Here is a 19,847-nt window from a genome sequence, read left to right as displayed (position 1 = left end):
TTCCCTTTTCATAATAAAATTGAAGGCTTATTTCTTTAGCCAATAACTCACTGACAACAAAGTCAACAGAAGACAGTGGAGAACAATGCAAAATTGAACCTCTAAGTCCTTCAAATCACTCCGAACAATGCAATTGTTGCTGTTCTCTACGCTCAATATAGGTACCACATGCCTTTAGTTCTGTCGATTTTGTAAGAGCCAATTGATTCCAAAGATCTGTCATAGCAGCATAAAACTCATAAATACTCATATTCTTCTAATGAAGAGCTCGTACTTCGCCAACTGCGTACCTATAGAATACTCAACAGAATTATTATTCCACCTAATAATCTTTGCATTGTTTGCTTCCCATGCATCTATCAAAGCAACATCCCCTTCTTTAGTATTCTTAGGTACCACTAACATATCCTCACCTTTTTTTACCCTTAAGAAAATTTCTCATCACATAACTCCAATACGAATAGTTCTTCCCATCCAACCTCAGGTATTAATTTAATTTTACTATAGATCTGCTCTCAATAAATGTGACATTTATGTTGGGAATGACTTTGATGATTTCTCAAAAGAGACACTTATCAAATTGACTAGGCAGGCTGAGGTAGAGCCCTCAAATACTTTAACACCTATAACAACAACATATACAACTTAAATGACCCCTTTAACACCTATCGCAACAACTCCATTGAATGCTGACCTGCCTTAGATTACCTCAAATTCTTCCTCCCAGCATCACGTCAGGTCAAATGATTCAAGAAATCTTTCCCTCTCGAACAAGAAGGGCTTTGATGTAAACTGAAGAATAGCTTAACTGGCCAAGTCTTGGGTTTGCTCTCCAATAATTACGAGTTTGAGTCTTCTCATGATCACTAGAGGCTTACATAATCGTTAACTTCAGGGCCTGTGAGATTAGTCGAGGTGCGCGTAAGCTGGTCCGGGAACCCACATTAATCTAAAAAAAAAGAAGGGCTTTAGTGTTCGTTGATCCACCCACACACGATATATATGAATGATTTTCTTACTTAACCTATAGTCAATCATCAACCAAAATGTTTAAGCATGCTTTCTAATTTTTAAACCATATCTAGACTACATAATGCAGCTTACCTAAGGTAAAATATGCTAGAAGTACTAATACTTTTTGTAACCATTTCAATCTCTTATCCTTAAAATTTATGTTAAAATTATCATAGTTATCATACCCGATCTAGGGGTGAACCTGGGCAAGGAGTCGGGTCCTGGGTTACATGGGTTGACCCAGGTCAACCTAAAAAAATTAAAAAAAATTATTTGAAGTTTTAATATTTCATATGAAAAAATTAAGAAACAATTCATGTGAATATAAGCTATATACGTTATAAATAATAAAGTTTAAAAGATTATTTCAATTTTTTTTTATCCCACATTGAAAATATACTATGTTAGTATGTTATCATTTTAAGTTAAAATATTTAAACCAAAAATATTTTTTTTCCCATATTGAAAAAACATAATTTTTTTCTTGTAAATATAGAGTATATATACTAAAGGGTATCAAATCCCACATTGAAAAAATAATTTTTTTCTTATGAACATAGAGTATATATATACTAAAAGGTTTCAAATCCCACATTAAAAAAATAAAACATTCTTCTACTATTTATATAGTGAACTTTGAAAAGAAATAATAACCAACTAAAAAATATATAAAAAAAGAGTCTCTTGTTAGAAGAAAAAACACATTTTTTTTTAAAAAAATCTCATTTGAATTTTGTCTTATCATCCAGGTCACGTGTCAACTAGGTTTTGGCTGGATTTTTATCATCTTCATCTTTTATCTTACCTAAATCAGTTCATAAACCAAATGCAGAATCAATCCACCAAACCCATCTATATTTAATAACTATAAAAATCAGTACATTCAAGTCTTCTAATTACCTCAAAGTCTCAAACCAAATAATTAAATAACAACTTCTCGATCCTGATACCTGCTGCATCATGCGTGCACGTGCCACAAAGCTCAACATCATCATTTTCGTACAAAGACCTGGAATACTGTATATATTATAGAAGGAGAAGGAAACAAAACGACAAGGAAAGAGGCTTGTGAGAGCATGAGGTCCTTGATGACGCAATTTGCTAGAATGTCATGCAATAAGACGACTAGGAAATTAACCCACCACACTAACTCCCTTCAGCCTTTTCTTACAACAAATACTAGCGTTTCCACTCTGTCAGATCTCAGCCTTTGGAGTCCAAGAAGCGTAGCGATACTTCAAGCATCTTCTTTTTCACTTCAAGAATGGCTGGTGATCAAGTAACCCTGTTGGATTTGTGGGCAAGTCCATTTGGTATGAGAGTGAGAATAGCATTGGCTGAAAAGGCTGTAAAGTATGAGTACAGTGAACAAGATTTGTGGAACAAAGGTGCTTTACTTCTTCAAATGAATCCTGTTCACAAGAGAATCCCAGTTCTTGTCCATGATGGGAAACCTATTTGTGAGTCACTTATCATTGTTCAGTATATTGATGAGGTGTGGAAGGATAAGGCTCCTTTGTTGCCTTCTGATCCCTACGAGAGAGCTCAATCTAGGTTCTGGGCAGATTTTGTTGATAAGAAGGTAAATTATTTTTTTGTAAATAAATATAAAGGGTTCATCTTTTGTGTTTTCTATTATTGTTTGGTTTTGAGCCATGACCTGATCCCACATCGCAATTTGATTAGTTTGAATTTTACATCGCCAGTACAATTAGCCTGAAGAATAATATCAAATTACGGTAGAAATTAGGCATCGCCAGTAGAATTAATTAGCCTGAAGAATAATTTCACGATATGGAATGGTGGAGAAGTCTGATCATTATAACAAATTAACCATTAAGGTTTCTGATCATTTCATTTTTGATGAACTGTATTTTCATTCTTGTGAGTTCATGAGAGTTAAATTGATTGGATCCAATTCTTGTTGATGTTTCTGTATAAGGATCACCAAATTGATTGGATCCAATTGCTTTAAGAAATGACATATTTAATGCATTAAAGACAAGATTATGGACTGGTGCGCATTTCTTGATTAAAAAAAGTCATTAGTACTTGGGCCAGCTTATGCGCGCAAGTCCTGATACTCGTGTTAAAAAAAAAAAAAATAATGTTATCACCATCTTTGAATTTATACTGCTTTGAATTTCTAACCTCTCTAACGATGAATGGCTTTGCCCTCCTCTTTAGACAGAAATGAAGTACTTGGACCACCTTTGACTTTTGTGATTCCAAAAAGTCTATGTGTGGTGAATGTTTTTTTAAAAGGAATTAAATTGTTTGTCTCAAGTTTTGAAAATAATATAGATTAAAAAAATATTAGAAAAATAATATAGTTTAATATAACCATGTTTTTAAATATTATTTTTCTATACAATTATTATTTCCGTTTAGTTAAACGATAAAATATGTTAATAAAATTTTGGGGTTAATTTTTTTTATATATAAATTAATTTGCATGAGATATATATTTTGATTTTTAACTAAATAACCGTTGTTTCTAATAATAATAATAAAAAACAGAGTTTTTTTAAACTGTTCTATTTCCATTGGATGTATTTGCCAAAACTTTTACCTAATTGTGTGGTGACCATTATACTAATTTGTTATGCAATGGTGTGATATGAACCTTCAGTTATATGAGCTTGGGAAGAAGATATATACAACAAAAGGAGAAGATCAGGAGGCAGCCAAGAAGGATTTAATTGACAGCCTCAAGCTTTTGGAAGGAGAGCTTGGAGACAAGCCTTACTTTGGGGGCAAGACCCTCGGCTACGTTGATGTAGCACTACTTCCTTTCTATTGCTGGTTTTATGCCTATGAAACCATCGGCAACTTCAATATAGAGGCTGATTGTCCAAAGCTGATTGCTTACTGTAAGAGGTGCTTGGAGAAAGAGAGTGTATCCAAGTCCCTTGAAGATCCACAGAAAGTCTATGATTTTGTTGTGATGCTGAGGAAGAAGTTTAATTGGGCTTGAGTAGCGTTCATCCATAGGCAAGGAGGTGCTATTTCGTGTTAATAAGTTGTACTTATGTTGTGTGTGATTTATGTTTCAAATAAGGCGGGCACTTAGTTGTGCCTGTAATATGTTTTGTATTCTGAGGTACTTTATTGTGCCTGAGATAGTATGTGGTTTTTCTCTTTGTTCAACACGTCTATGCCATGCAGTCAATAAGACAACTCTGCAAAACCTCGTGTAAAAATATAGTGGATTTTCTATGGAACTGGGCTCGAGAACCTGGTGTGAAAATTTGATTACAATCTAATAGTCAAATATTTTGTTATTGACTTTTGTAATCACTATTCTGGTCTAGTATATCAAACCGAACCTAAATTTATCTTATAAATTCATTTGTTAAGCCATACTCCTTATGGCATATATATTGCTATCCAAATACTCAACAACTTCAATTTCCTCGAGCCTGGATACATCAATCTCCGAATACTTTATATAGAAGGAGAAGGAAACAAAAGGATGAGGAAAAGGGCAAATGAGAGCGTGGGTTCCTGGATTACGCAATCTGCTAGAATGTTCAACATGTCTATGCCATGCAGTCAGTAAGACAACACTGCAAAACCGGCCATACTAACTCACATCAGCCCTTTCTTACTATAAATACTCGCATTTCCACAATGACAAACCACAGCCTTTTTAGTCCAAGAAAACAAAGAAGCGTTACTTTACTTCAAGAATCTTCTTTTTCACTTCAAGAATGGCTGGTGATCAAGTAACCCTGTTGAATTTCTGGGCAAGTCCATTTGGTATGAGATTGAGAATAGCATTGGCTGAAAAGGGTATAAAGTATGAGTACAACGAAGAATTTTCTTAGTTGCATTCAAGTGAGACTGATCTTGTGTCTCCATATATCTGCTAATAAGTCCTACTGAGTATATCCGGTCTAGTACATGTCAAGTACTTCAAGCTTCCTACTAAGCTTTTAAAGCAGGTTGGATCAACATTACCTACTTTACTCTTCTTCAATTCCACTCCATTTTCAACTGGAGTTGATACTCGATTGCATCTTTCTAGCTTGAACCTTTCAAGAATATCTTTGATGTAATTGCTTTGAGATATAAAAATCCCTTCTTCTTTATGCGTCACTTCTAAACCAAGAAAATGTGTCATTAGACCAATGTCTGTCATCTCAAACTCCTATTCCACAACATGATCAAGAAAAGACAGTAAAGTATTATAAAAACCATTAATATTTAGCAAACCTATAGGTTTCTGGTGAATGTTCAGTTGAGTCCAAGAGGAAATATGAAATATCTCTTCTAAAGTGCCCAGACCACCTGGTAAAGCAATGAAGGCGTCAGCATGGTTAAACATTACAGACAGTTGTTCAGACATTGTGGAGACCTGTAATTCCTCTGCGACTGTTTTTCCAATGATGTCCCTTTCGGCTAAAACTTCGGGGACGATCCCCAAAACTTGACTGCCTCCTAAAAATACAGCTATTGAAACACCCTCCATTAACCCAAGGCTACCTCCCCCATACACTAAATGAATCTTTTCTCAACTAGTATCCGACCAAGATGATTTGTTGATTCTAAAAACTCTTTTTCTTTCCAATTGAGTCGACTCATAGAGGAATCAACTGTTCGGTGTTCAGCTCATATCTTGAGTTCTAGAAGTCCAAATGAAATTCTTCAACTATATCATCCAATCCAATTCTCAATTGGATCTAAATAAGAAAGTCTCAATTGGATCCTCCATCTATTGGGCAGTCCTCAATTAGTCCTTTTTCTCAAATTTATCTTTATTAATTTAAATCATAAATTTTTATAGAGGGTTAATTTGGTAATGTTTGATAGATGAGGGATTCAATTGGAAATTTATCTTGTTTAGAAACTTAATTGGTACTCATGTGATAGTTGGGGGACAAATATACCCTTTCCCTTCCTCTTTTTTTTTTCAAAAAATCTTCTCTGTGTTTGAAATTATTGTTACAAAGAATTAAACTCCAGTGGGTTGATGTCCTAGAATATCATGTGATTTAGGTTTTAAATTAAATTAAAAAAAAACATTAATCATTTAAAACTTGGTTGATATAAGTTTTTTAGTCATCTATTGGCGTAATTAAATTTGACCAGGACATATCAATGAATTTTTTTTTAAAAATTATATTAATTTATTAAAATTAATTAATTTAGATTGACATGAAAATCAATAACCTTTTCCATACCAATTCACAAATCAATACCATAATTATGCTTTTTTAGAAAACTATTGTACTCTCTCACTACAAATCCAACCCAAGTCACTTTGTTATTGATGAAAATAAAAGTATAGGTGTTTAAATAAAATCTCACATGTCATTTTCTACAATTTAACAAATTTGAGGTTTTCAAGGAAAATTATTTTTTATTTGTTATTTTAATTTTTTTGTATTTTATAAAATTAAAAAAATATATAAAAATAAATATCACTGTGGGGGGGGGGTTGGGGCTGTTTTGTTGCAAATAAATTTTACATGGAAGAAGTACAAATGGGGGAGGGGGAGAGGAGGGTTGAGCGTCAGGTCATATATTAAATATTACCATTAGATTTACCGATAAAATTATTTTGATAGTGACTCCATCGGTCATTCTATCGATATCAATAATGCCATGTCACTGTACAATTTTTCTCTTTGAATCCCACTGTAATTGTGTCGTTAACTGCGTCTGTAAAAACTTATATGTCATCGCATTGTCTTATTTTTTTATTCATTCTATTCCAACTATGATTCCCTTGGTACATATTTCAACAATATATTTCCGTCGTTGTTTACCAATGAAGTTAGCGATGAAAAAATTTGGTCAATAAATATCACTATAAAATACCAACAGAAAAAATCCATCAGTATTTCTATTTATATTCGTCAAGTTTTTGGTAGTGATGCTCAAGCTTATAGTCTTTAGGTGGATTTTGACCTAGAAAGCATCTCTCCAAGAAAGGGGTGGTACCATGTGTTTAGAAACTGCCCAGACCTTCAATTTCTAGCCCATAAAGGATATTAGTATCATCATCAACTTTAGATAGCGTTTGGTTACTCTTACAGAACAAAAGAGACAATAGAGATAAAAAACAAAAAACAAAAAATGAGATGGAGACTGAATGTGTTTGGTAGTGATGTACAAAAAAAAGTGATTATCTCTGTATCTTGTTTGATTTTGTTGAACAAGACAAAATAAAATAAAATAAAATTTATTTTATCCTTAATATAAATTATTGCCAGACTTATTTACTTTAAAAAATAATGAAATATTTTTTTCCTTTAATTTATATTGAGTGTTGAAATTAATAATATTATAATAATTAAGGTTATAAAACTAGGACTAACTTAATGGGTTGAGACATGGACTGATTCAAGTTAAAAAAAAATAAAAAGATGATTAACTTGACCAATATTTACATTAAATATGTTAAGCAGTGATTTTAAGATTGCTTGAAAAAAAAAAAACTAAATTGTCAGAGATTATTAAAATATTCTTTTAAGATTGCTTGAACTAAATAAAAATGATTCATCAACATGTATGATAGATAAGAAAAGAGTATATTTCTCAGTTGATTGTAAACTAGTCTGAGAATATTTTTTAAACAAATACGTATCAACTAAATTGTTAATAAAAAATGATAAAATGGTTATCCATACCATAATCTATCAATTTAACATAGAGTTTTATTATACATGTTGATGTTCTATCATGAAATCAACCATATCTTAATTGTTACCTCAAGATTCGTTTCAAAAAAGTTCTTGCAGCTTTCCTCACCTTTGAGTGATTTAAACAAGGAAACTTAGAGAAAAAAAGAGAACTCAAATTACACGAACTTTTCTTAAAATTTAACTAGTGGTATCACTTGTGGTCATGCACTACATGACATATTTTGAAGTTTCATGGAAACTATGATGATGGTGGTCCAAATTTGTCATCTGGTTAGCCTCTCAAGAAGTATCATTCATGCTTGGGTTTATAGTCTTTTGGCGGATTTTGTCCTAGAAAGATGTCTCATAACGAGAAGGGTGATACCTAGAGTTTATAAATTATCTAGACCTTCAACTTCTAAACCATGAAGGATATTAGTATCATCATAATCCTTACAGTTGAGGGGCTTAATTAGAACTTGAGACTTGAGAGCACATAACTCATGTTTCCAAAGATGACATCACTAATAATATTGGTGTATATTTGTGACATGACTGACCTCTTAAAAGTTATTTGTTCCAAATCCGTTACATGACTGACCTCTCAAAAGTTAAGAGCACATAGCCTCACAGTGAATTTTGTTCTAAAAAGACTTTTTTAAAATGAAAAAGGCAGGGGCAGAGCAAGAAAAAAAAATCAAGGGGAGCCAAATTAAAAGAATTACTCTAAAAAGGGTTAAAATTTTAAGGGAGGGGCTGGAAAAAATTTTCCTTACAAGGGCCGGGGTCCCTACCAACCCCCTTGCTTCCGCCACTAGAAAAAGGATGTACTTTAGACTTATAAACGGTCTAAATCCTCGACCCCTAGCAGTTATGAGATATTGGCATCTTACTGTCAATTCAACCTAATATCAGTAATCACTCCTTTCTAGTTTGATGTAGCCGTGATTCTAATAACCGGTGATTTTGAATAGTAAGATAGGATCTTCTATAACTAAATAAGAATTTGCCCAAGATAAATTATATGGATAGCCAAGTAGATGTATTTATGGATTAGTGCGACAAGTCCAGGACTAGGGTAGGCTCTCTTAACATGTGACTCGGGCCTTCCCAAGGTCGACCCCTCGAGTTAAATTTTAAAACTATGATAATGACTATTTTTTTTCTTTTGATAACTTGGGTTAGTGGTTAACCCCACTCATGACCTGAGCCTTTTCTTGGGTCGACCCTCGAATCAGATTTGAAATAATGATAATAATCATTTTTATTTTTATGTTGACTCGGGTCAACCCGACCTAAGACCCGAGTCTGGACTAGTGACCCAGGTTTTGCCCTGGATTGAATCTCAAGTTGGGTTTTAAAACTATGATAATAACATTTTTATCCTTACATGTATTGGATAGTTTTGGAATTAAGAGTTTTGTATAATGATAAAAATAATAAATTTTGTCTCTTGAGAAAACCTTTGCCTTTCTCCCTATAAACAATGATGATGAGTGATGCAACCATATTATTCGATAGTTTCACCCACATTTAACTCATGTTTTGCCTTTTTTTATATATATAAAATGCCTTGATAATCTTTATTTTATGTTTTGAAGGCACTTTTGGATGAAAGATGCAAAAAGAAGTAAATTAGAGATAATTGACAGATTTGACCTTCCTTCAGTCGATGTTTTGCGTAGAGCGTGATCTCTAGAGGTCAAAATGAAATGATTCCAGTGGAATTAAAAAGCTGACACCATACCTTTCTAGACATCTAACGCAAGAAAATAAAATAAGGAAGAGCATGGAAATCGCAACATTTAAAGTCAAATCTCATCTGCCAGTGTTGACCTTTGGCCATTCTACTTAAATATATGGAGCTACAGAAGTCCAAAAATGATGTCATATGAGGGAGATATGATTTTTCAAAGATGACAACTAAATTCTGCCAGCAAAGAGGTTTTGTGAAGAAACGAGTTCAAATTATGTTCTGAAGCATCTAAACCGACATCCAAGTTTTTATTTCAGCAATTTAGCTCTTCTAAGTCAAAACTTGAATATTTCATACAAGGCTATTTCTCTTTTTTAGGATAATAGTTATTGAAGTACTTAAATGTAAACTGTCTCCTTAAGGGAGGACTATTTTTTAAAATAGAGATTAGGATTTCCTAAGATATAAAAAGAATGAGAGAAGAGAACGGGAACCAGCCAAGAAGAGAAAAACACCCCCTTCTCTAAGAAACCTGAAATCATGCATTCCTCCTTTTTTTATTAGTTGTTCAACAAACATGCAAGGCTAAACTCTTTTTCTTGGTTGCAAGGACATGGAAACCTTCGGATTTCAAGAACTGTGAGATCTATTTTACCTTTTCTTTTAAGTTTATATGATGAATATGTTTGTTCTCCTATGCTTAACTTTCGTATGATTGTTTATTTTAATTGCTAGAGCGTACTCTAAGTTATTATTGTAGACAATCTATTGCTAAGGTTTGATATCAAAACCGGAGTTGTGGTATATGAACTTGTGAAGTAATTGAGTTTAATAATTGTGGCGGATCTATGTTATTAATCTTAGAGAGAACATTCAATCAAATCAAACATAAACTGCGGACAATTATGTTTTCTTGATTAATCAATTTATCTAGTTCTTAAGGTTGCCATTGAATTAAATTACTAGTGCGGACACTATGGTTGTTTGATGGTTAATGTTAGTTATATGACGGATCTGTTAACTAACCAATATTAAGAAGAGATAAACATTCAGAATATAAATTAATATCTCGTTTCCATGATCAGTTTTGATTTCTATAGGTGGACATTTACTTGTGACCAAGGTTTGTTCTCTTGATAATTTTTTGATTTTATTTAATTTCGCTTGATAGTTTTTTATTTTCTTTTGCTTTATCCTAGATAACATCCAAACCCCTCCCAAATTGCATATCATCTAACATAAAAATTTGACTTGAACCTTCCTCGTGGGATCGACCCCTTACTTGCTCTATACTATCTTGTGTGTTGTGTTTTAATCTAAGGTATGTAAACGATGATGATGAGTAGACTAGTTATCAACTGCAAAAGTTTTCATCAAATATTAATAAAAAAGGCATAGATCCAACCATATGAGCAATATCTCTTTATGATGAGTGTATTTTTATTAAGCATTGGCTCATATTAAATTTTCTTGTATGTTATTTTATTTTTATTTTCTTAAGAAAAATCCAAAAAGATTAAGAAAAAGTTTAAAATTCAAAAATATATTTTTCTGGGTCAACTTTATTTGTTACATAAAAAACGAGCTCACTAGGTCAATACAAGTCAAACCATATCAACCGGGATCAAAAATGAGTTTGAAGCCATTTCGGGTCAGAACTATCATTTTTGGTGAAAACCGATCCAACATACATCATCATGCATAATCATACATCCATATGCATCTACATTTATGAATTATGGAATTTTCATGGCAGGTATTTGAAATATAGGTCCTCTTACTAAAGTATACAATACTAGGCTTCACAACAGGATGAAGAATGAAAAAAGAGTTCACTTGGAGGCCTACTACCAAAAAGAGCTGGAAGATGTTAAGAATAATATGGCTCGGATGTCTAGCTTACTTGAGCAACTCCTGCAAATAGTTAAGATAATCCTGGCTAGGAACCAATCATGACAGTCATGATAAAGTGAATAATTATTCGTCTTTGGTGAGAAAATTCAAACACAAGACTTCAGACAAAGTTGCATGAACATTGCTATTTGACATGAAATTGAAAAAATATCAGGCTTTCGAAAAGACAAAGTAAATCTTATAAAATGCTTGTTAGGGAAAACACCCTAAAATAAAACCAAAAACATGTGTCATGTGTATTTGAGAAAAGTACACAAAAAAACAACATTGTCATAAGGCAAGGAGTTATAATGCATTCCCAATTGTGATAGTATTCATCATGGCCTAAATACTCACAAAAGAGAAGGCAACAAAGGCAGTTTGATGCTCAAAATTTAAAAGTAACTCATATGAATATGCTCGGGTAAATTGGAAAGATGAGCCGACAAAAGTGACTACCTAGAAAATTACAACCGTTAGCAATCAAAAAAAGAGATTATAAAGAAATGGGGGGTCTATATTTTAAAAGGCATGCAATGCATATGGTTAAAACTTAACTTTGAAATAGTGTTGGTGCAATATTCTTCAATCAAGAGGAGAATGCAAAGAAATTTGCATGGGTAAACAGAAGTTGAGAAATGGCAAAGAAATCTCATCCATATGATGTGGATAACTAAGGCCATAAGACATAGCACTCGTTTTAAGAGTTTACCATTGGAGGGTATTTTTTTTAAAATCTTGTTTTAGTAAAGTTTTGAAGGAATTTGTTGAAGATCCTAAGTTTGAATTTCAAAATAGGTAGGCCGCCCGTGAAAATTGTAATTTTTTATAGAAGTGTGAATGTTTGTTCAAGTTCTTTTTGGAATTTGAAAAGGGCAGGTCACCCATGAAAATATGCCAACTTTTGAATTTCAAAATGGATAGGTCGCCTATAAAAATAGACCAATTTCAAGGAAGTATGGATGCTTGTTGGAGTTCTTTTTGGAATTAGAAAAGGGTAGGTCGCCTATGAAAATATAACAGTTTTTGAATTTTAAAATGGACAGGTTGCTTGTGAAAATAGACCAATTTTAAGAAAACATAGACATTTGTTGAAGTTCTTTTTGGAATTTAAAAAGGATAGGTTGCCCTTAAAAATAGGCTACCTTTTGAATTTTAAAATAGACAGGTCGCCCATGAAAATAGACCAATTTCAGAGAAGCATGGACACTTGCTGAAATTCTTTATAGACCAATTTTAGAAAAGTATGGATGCTCATTGGAGTTTTTTTTGGAATTAGAAAAGGACATGTTGCCTCTAAAAGTAGACCAGTTTTTGAATTTCAAAATGGACAGGTTACTTGTAAAAATAAACATGTTGTAACCCAATTTTGGCCCATTAGCTTTTAATTTAATTTTATAGGGTTTAAAATGTAAAATGAAAAGATTAGGGATTTATTTCGATGAAAAGTGTGATTTATCAACTTGTGCAGAAAATAGGGACTATAATGTGTTTTTATCATTCTATCCTTATCTTCAAGATAACCCTTCTTTTTAAGATAATGATAGTTATCTGCTTTTGAATTTGATTTTTAATCAAATTTAAACTTCAAAGAAGAGAATGAGTTTGATTGAAACTTTATTTCTCATATGCGATGAGACTTTTGCACTATAAATACAGATCTCAGGTATAAAAAAAAGAGAGGGAGAAAACCCTAAAAGAAGAGGCTAAAATTACAAAAATAAGGAGACTTCAGAAAAATAAAAAAAAGGACTTTAAAACGAAAAAAAGGGGAGGCGGCTGAATCCTACCCTGGTGACCGCCTCCCCCCCCCCCCCCCCCCCCTTTCAGATTTTTCTCATTTCTTCCTTGTCTCAACCCCTAGGAGCTGTAACTCCTCAAAAAAAAAAAGCAAATAAAGGCCCGAGATCGTCTTCCTCCCTCCTGATCACCTTTTTTAGGCTTTTGTCTCCATCGCCATTAATCTTCGTCATGTCTGCCTCAAAACCATAACCATGAACTACATTGGCCTGTGATCCTCCTTGCTCCGAAGATTTGCTGAGTTTAAAGGAACCATGGTTTTTGTTTGGAAAAGCACAAGCTTTGATCGGATGCAGGGGGCATGAAAACTTTTACAGTGGACGAAACCAATATCGTCAAGATTAGTAGCAACTCAACCACCTCCATGCACCATGAGCTTGCATCAGCAACCAACAAGGTGCACCTCCTCCAACTCCAGCAGCAGTCCAGCACCATCCAGCAAGCAGCATGCTACTCATCCTGCAGTAGCCGTGAACAACAATAGATTGCACCTCCAGCGAGCGACTTTCTCTGCACAGCACCGTGAACATGCAACCGCAAGGCTAACCACACTCTTTTTAGTCACAGTCATCACCATCCTTCCATCGTTAAAGTAGCTTCCTCCTCCGCGCCAGAAATGCACAACCAGTAGAGATAAGGGGGAATACATAGCAAAACGATTGAAGAGAAAACAATTAAGCAAATAACAGAGCAAGGCAATTGAGAGAGAACAGAAGAGGAGACTGAGAGAGAGGACGGAAGAACTAGGAAAGTAACACAGGGGAAAGTAAACCAAAAAGAGAGAGAGAGGGGAGTGAGATTGAAAAGGAAAGGGAAGAGCAGGACGTTCTTCGGCCGGAGCTAGGATCATCACCCTCGTCTTCGTCTCTGTCGTTGTCTTCACCCTGGTAAGCATTCTTTCTCCCACCCCACAATTCCCTTTCAATTTTGTTCAAAAAAGTGCGAAGGTAAAATTAATTACCTTCGCACTGTGTAGTGCACGCCTAAACCAGTTGACGCGTGCCTGCTTCTTGGGCCGGTTACCGGCCTGAGCTTATAACTGGGTTGGGCTAGATCCAGCCTCGCCTATATGGCTGGGCTCGATCCAGCCCAAAATAAAAAAAAGGGTAAACAAAAAAAGAAAAAAAAGTGTAGAAAAATTGTTTATTCTTCATTAACAATTCAAAAACTTTGTGAACTTGTTCACAAACGCTAGAGTCAAGATTATCATATTTTTTTGGGTTTTGTGCGATATTTACCAATGTCAGAGTTGAAAATATTTGTAGGAATTGTTCATTAATGCTAAAGTCAGGAACATGAAAGGAAAAAGAAAAAAGAAAAAGGAGAACAAACTCTTTAGCAATTTAAGATAGAACCAACAATTCAGCTTGTCTCAGGTAGGGCGCTTAAAGAGTGATAGTATCTTTCCTTTCACGTAACCAATCCCATACCATAGAATCTCTGTTGACCAGTTAGGGTTCCTAGTGACCATAATACTAGGTGGTGACTCCTTATACTAGACATTTCCCCCCAAAGAACAAGATGTCAGACATCTGTTCTTTTTCCAATCAAGATTAATTTTTAATCGGTCGTTGCGATGTCCAGGTGTGACAAAACCAATTTTAAGGAAGTATGAACGCATGTTGAAGTTCTATTTGGAATTTGAAAAGGGTAGATTGCCCTAGAAAATAGGCCACCTTTTGAATTTCAAAATGGGTAGGCACCCGTGAAAATGGACCAATTTCAGGGAAGCATGGACACTGGCTGAAATTCTTTTTGAATTTTAAAAAGATTAGGTCCCGTGAAAATAGATTAACTTTTTGAATTTTAAAAGCAAAGTCTTTGGATGGGTGGATAACCCAGCAAGTCGGATATACATTTGGAGAAGGTATAACCATGTGAAAACTCGAGGTGAAGTTCATGTAGCCTGCCCATTCATGTTCTTTCAATGTTTAATGATGTTTTTGAATCTTTTTGGCATTATTTATATTTTTAACATTTATATAGATTGATGAATGGAAATGTTATTCTGATTGAAGTTGATGAGATGTTTAGAAGGTGTTTATATGTTTGTTTTTGACAAAGTTATAAGTTTTGGAATCTGTCAAAGGTAACAGTAGGAGTTTGATGGCTTTTACTAGGTTGCTAATGCATGTTTTTGGTTACTGAGTTTAGTTTGGGTCTCAAAGTGTTTAAAAAGTCAGTTTTGGATTGAGTTTTAATGTTTTTGTTTGTTGATAATAGGGTTGTAGTTTTGGAAGTTGAAATCTTACAAATGTTCTTGATGATTCAAGGTTATTTGTTAGTGTTTTTTATTCAAACTTGTTTATTTATGATAATGTAGTTTGTTAGGGCTAAGAGATCTTGGTGTGGAGGCCTAAAATATATTTTCTAGGTTTGATAGTGTATGTTGGATGTGTTTTTGGGTCGATTCGATCGGGTCAAAACTAGTGTTTTTGAGGCTTTGTTTGGTTTGCAAATATTTTGATAAGAGGAATTTTATCGTAAGGGTGTGTTTGGTAAACACGTCATTAGGCCTGTTTTGACAATTTTGTTTTGAACAAAAATATAATTTTACCAAACATGACCCAAAAAAATTAATTTTTTTTTACTTGTTGCATACGGCCCAATCCTTATAAAAAAATTGCTTTTTAATTTATGAAAAAGGAGAAAAAATATTTTTAGCATGGTTTTAGAAAAATTGCATCTTTTGGAATTTACACCAAGTTTGTAAAAATCCTTAAGAATTTGGCCAATATTTCAATAACTCTAAATTTTTAATTCATGAAAATTAATGGTCATCATCCTAGTCTAAATACTGAACCTATAAGGAGACTTGTATTTAAATACTAGGAGTTGACTATAAATTTTTTAGGGTTATTTTAGATATTCATTAATTTTAATTGAGAGTATTTTTTTATCACAATATACGAGTTGTGGAGAAGCATTTTGTCTATTAGGATAGGTGAACCATGTTTGGGCACCTACATAGACCCCTACCATAAGAATTTATTTGGGCATACGAGCGTATAATAAACTCAAGATGCCAAATTTATTAATGGGAGTAAATCTTTCTTAAGAGCCATAGACAGATTATCGATTAGGAGCCCATCAAAATCGTTAAACCATATATAAACTATATAATGCAGCTTCCCTCAGGTAAAATATGCTAGAAGTACTAATACTTTTTGTAACCACAATCAATCTCTTATCCTTAAAATTTATGTTAAAATTAGCATAGTTATCATACCCGACCTGGGGTTGACCTGGGCAAGGAGCCGGGTTCCGAGTTACACGAGTTGACTAGGGTCAACCTAGAAAAATTAAAAAAACATATTTGAAGTTTTAATATTTCATATGAAAAAATTAAGAAACAATCTATATGAATATAGACTATATATATTTTAAATAATGAAGTTTGAAATATTATTTGAAAAAACATAGAGTATATATACTAAAGGGTTTCAAATTTCATATTGAAAAAATAATTTTTTTTCTTGTGAACATAGAGTATATATATATTAAAGGGTTTTAAATCTCACATTGAAAAAATAAAATATTCTTCTAGTATTTATATAGTGAACTTTGAAAAGGGTTAATAACCAACTAAAAAAATATAAAAAAAGGGTCTCTACCTAGGAGAAAAAACACATTTGAAAAAAAAAAAAGTCTCATCCAGGTTTAATCAAGTCGCCTAGGTCACGGGTCAACCATGTTTTGCTGGATTTTTACTCATTTCAATATTTTATCTTACCCAAAACAGTCCAACGATCAAATCCCGAGTCAACCTACCGGATCGATCTAAGTTGAATAACTATGAAAATTAGTACATTCAAATCTTCTAATAACCACATACCAAATAATTAAATAACAACTCCTCGATCCTGATATCCTACATCATATGCGTGCATGTGCCACAAAGCTCAACACTATCATTTTCGTAGAAAGACTAATACTGTATATATTATAGAAGGAGAAGGAAACAAAACGACAGGGAAAGAGGCTTATGAGAGCATGAGGTCCTTGACGTAATTTGCTAGAATGTTCAACATATCTAGGTCATGCAATAAATAAGACGACTAGGAAACCCACCACACTAACTCCCTTCAGCCTTTTCTTACAACAAGTACTAGCGTTTCCACCCTGTCAGACCTCAGCCTTTGGAGTCCAAGAAGCGTAGCGATACTTGAAGCATCTTCTTTTTCACTTCAAGAATGGCTGGTGATCAAGTAACCCTGTTGGATTTCTGGTCAAGTCCATTTGGTATGAGAGTGAGAATAGCATTGGCTGAAAAGGCTGTAAAGTATGAGTACAGTGAACAAGATTTGTGGAACAAAGGTGCTTTATATCTTCAAATGAATCCTGTTCACAAGAAAATCCCAGTTCTTGTCCATGATGGGAAACCTATTTGTGAGTCACTTATCATTGTTCAGTATATTGATGAGGTGTGGAAGGATAAGGCTCCTTTGTTGCCTTCTGATCCCTACGAGAGAGCTCAATCTAGGTTCTGGGCAGACTTTGTTGATAAGAAGGTAAATTATTTTTTTGTAAATAGATATAAAGGGTTCATCTTTTGTGTTTTCTATTATTGTTTGGTTTTGAGTCATGACCTGATTAAACCCACATTGCAATCTGATTAGTTTGAATTTTACATCGCCAGTACAATTAATTAGCCTGAAGAATAATATCAAATTACGGAAGAAATTAGGCATCGCCAGTAGAATTAATTAGCCTGAAGAATAATTTCACGCTTTAAGACGCACCAAGAAAACTTTAAAAAATGACATATTTAATGCATTAAAGACAAGATTAGGTGCGCAGAAAACTAAAAAAAATGAGGTTTTCCTTTTACAAACATATTTAATGCAAAAATGACATACTTTAATTAATTGATAGTGACAATATTGAGGTTTTCCAAGAATATATCATTGATACTGACAAAATGAGGTTTTCCTATTGGTGCGCAGAAAACTAAAAAAAAAATGTTATCACCATCTTTGTCGCTAAATATTTAGCTGCTTTGAATTTCTAACCTCTCTAACAATTGCCCTCCTCTTTAGACAGAAATGGAGTACTGGGACTGGAAAATAATATAGAATAAAAAAAATTAGAAAAATAATATAGTTCAATACAACCATGTTTTTAAATATTAATTTTATATACAATTATTATTGGAAATAATGATGGTTTAGTTAAAAGATGAAATATATTAATAAAATTTTGGGGTTAATTTTTTGTATTTATAAATTAATTTGCATGAGATATATATTTTGATTTTTAACTAAATAACCGTTATTTCTAATAATAATAAAAAAAAACAGTTTTTTTAAACTGTTCTATTTCCATTGGATGTATTTGCCAAAACATTTACCTAATTATGTGTGGTGACCATTATACTGATTTGTTATGCAATGGTGTGATATGAACCTTCAGGTATATGAGCTTGGGAAGAAGATATGTACAACAAAAGGAGAAGATCAGGAGGCAGCCAAGAAGGATTTCATTGACAGCCTCAAGCTTTTGGAAGGAGAGCTTGGAGACAAGCCTTGCTTTGGGGGCGAGACCCTCGGCTACGTTGATGTTGCACTACTTCCTTTCTATTGCTGGTTTTATGCCTATGAAACCATCGGCAACTTCAATATAGAGGCTGATTGTCCAAAGCTGATTGCTTACTGTAAGAGGTGCTTGGAGAAAGAGAGTGTATCCAAGTCCCTTAAAGATCCACAGAAAGTCTATGATTTCGTTGTGATGATGAGAAAGAAGCTTGGGCTTGAGTAATGTGCATCCAAAGGCAAGGAGGTGCTATTTCCTGTTGAGAAGTTGTTGTACTTGTGTACTGTGTGAGTTATGTTTCAAATAAGGGTGGCACTTTGCTGTGCCTGTAATATGTTTATAGTTTGAGAGGGCACTTTGTTAAGCTTGACTGAGGATGTGGTTTTTCTCTTTGTGATGTTTGCCTTCAAGTAAAAAGACGGTCTTGGTTGCCCATTGGCTCTTGATAAATATAGATATTTATCATCTTAAAAGTGTGGAAAAATCATTTGAACTTAAAAATCTAAGGTATTGAATAAGATTTCAAAAATTATTTATTCTACTTTTAATATTCTTTAAGCTTAAAACTTATAAAGATTTACAACTATTTTGTATTTTATTTTATTAACTTAATATTTAATAAAATGAAGGTAGTTGGATTTAAATTGATAAGAAATATCTTATTTTAAAATTTTAAACTATTGGATGAGGTATTGCACAATTGGTTATCAATGATTTAATAAAATGGTTATTGATTTATTTAATTAGATGTTTTCATAGATCTTTTGATTTATATTTTGAATTTTTTTATGTGAAAAAACACATCGAAATAATCTGTATACTTGGTTTTTTTTTTTTAAAAAAATTACAATCCGAGAACGCAGTTTAGATAGATAGTGCACTTATCAAAAACATTTTGAACTTGAAACTTTATAATAATTCAGAATGTTTGGAAGAAAACTATTTATTTCCCTTAATCTACCATACCTATAAAAAATTACACTGATCTTCATAGCAGTTTTATTATGCATGAATTTCTCCACAAAGCTGCTCTCCAACCTACCATAACAGCTCATTCGTTACGAACTCCAATGCAGTAACCAACTGCATTCTTTGTGCAGCATCACTCTGGTTTCAGTATTAGTAGACGAGGTCGTTTTCATAGGGGATGAAGATATAACAATCGCAACAACTCTTACCATGGCAATTATAGCAATAGCTCAGCCCAGAACTTCAGCACTCACAGTTATACCTCATGTCAGCAATTTGGACAACAGGGACACCGTTTCTCCTCTGGTTCT

The 19,847-nt window shown here is 33.4% G+C and overlaps 2 protein-coding genes across 2 annotated transcripts; both read left to right on the top strand.

Moving 5' to 3' along the window:
* Positions 1–2,121: 2,121 nt before the first annotated feature.
* Positions 2,122–4,298, top strand: LOC133694699 (probable glutathione S-transferase). The gene is made up of 2 exons (XM_062116363.1): positions 2,122–2,596; positions 3,647–4,298. The coding sequence occupies exons 1-2, from the start codon at positions 2,279–2,281 to the stop codon at positions 3,989–3,991; spliced, it is 663 nt and encodes a 220-aa protein (XP_061972347.1). The 5' UTR covers positions 2,122–2,278; the 3' UTR covers positions 3,992–4,298.
* A 12,716-nt stretch (positions 4,299–17,014) lies between these two features.
* Positions 17,015–19,002, top strand: LOC133699910 (probable glutathione S-transferase). The gene is made up of 2 exons (XM_062123431.1): positions 17,015–17,546; positions 18,448–19,002. The coding sequence occupies exons 1-2, from the start codon at positions 17,229–17,231 to the stop codon at positions 18,790–18,792; spliced, it is 663 nt and encodes a 220-aa protein (XP_061979415.1). The 5' UTR covers positions 17,015–17,228; the 3' UTR covers positions 18,793–19,002.
* Positions 19,003–19,847: the final 845 nt, after the last annotated feature.

This window comes from Populus nigra, chromosome 1 (assembly GCF_951802175.1).
Source record: "Populus nigra chromosome 1, ddPopNigr1.1, whole genome shotgun sequence".
Lineage (NCBI taxonomy): Eukaryota > Viridiplantae > Streptophyta > Magnoliopsida > Malpighiales > Salicaceae > Populus > Populus nigra.
Note: the sequence above shows the minus strand (reverse complement) of the source record. Positions and strands in the feature narration are given on the sequence as shown.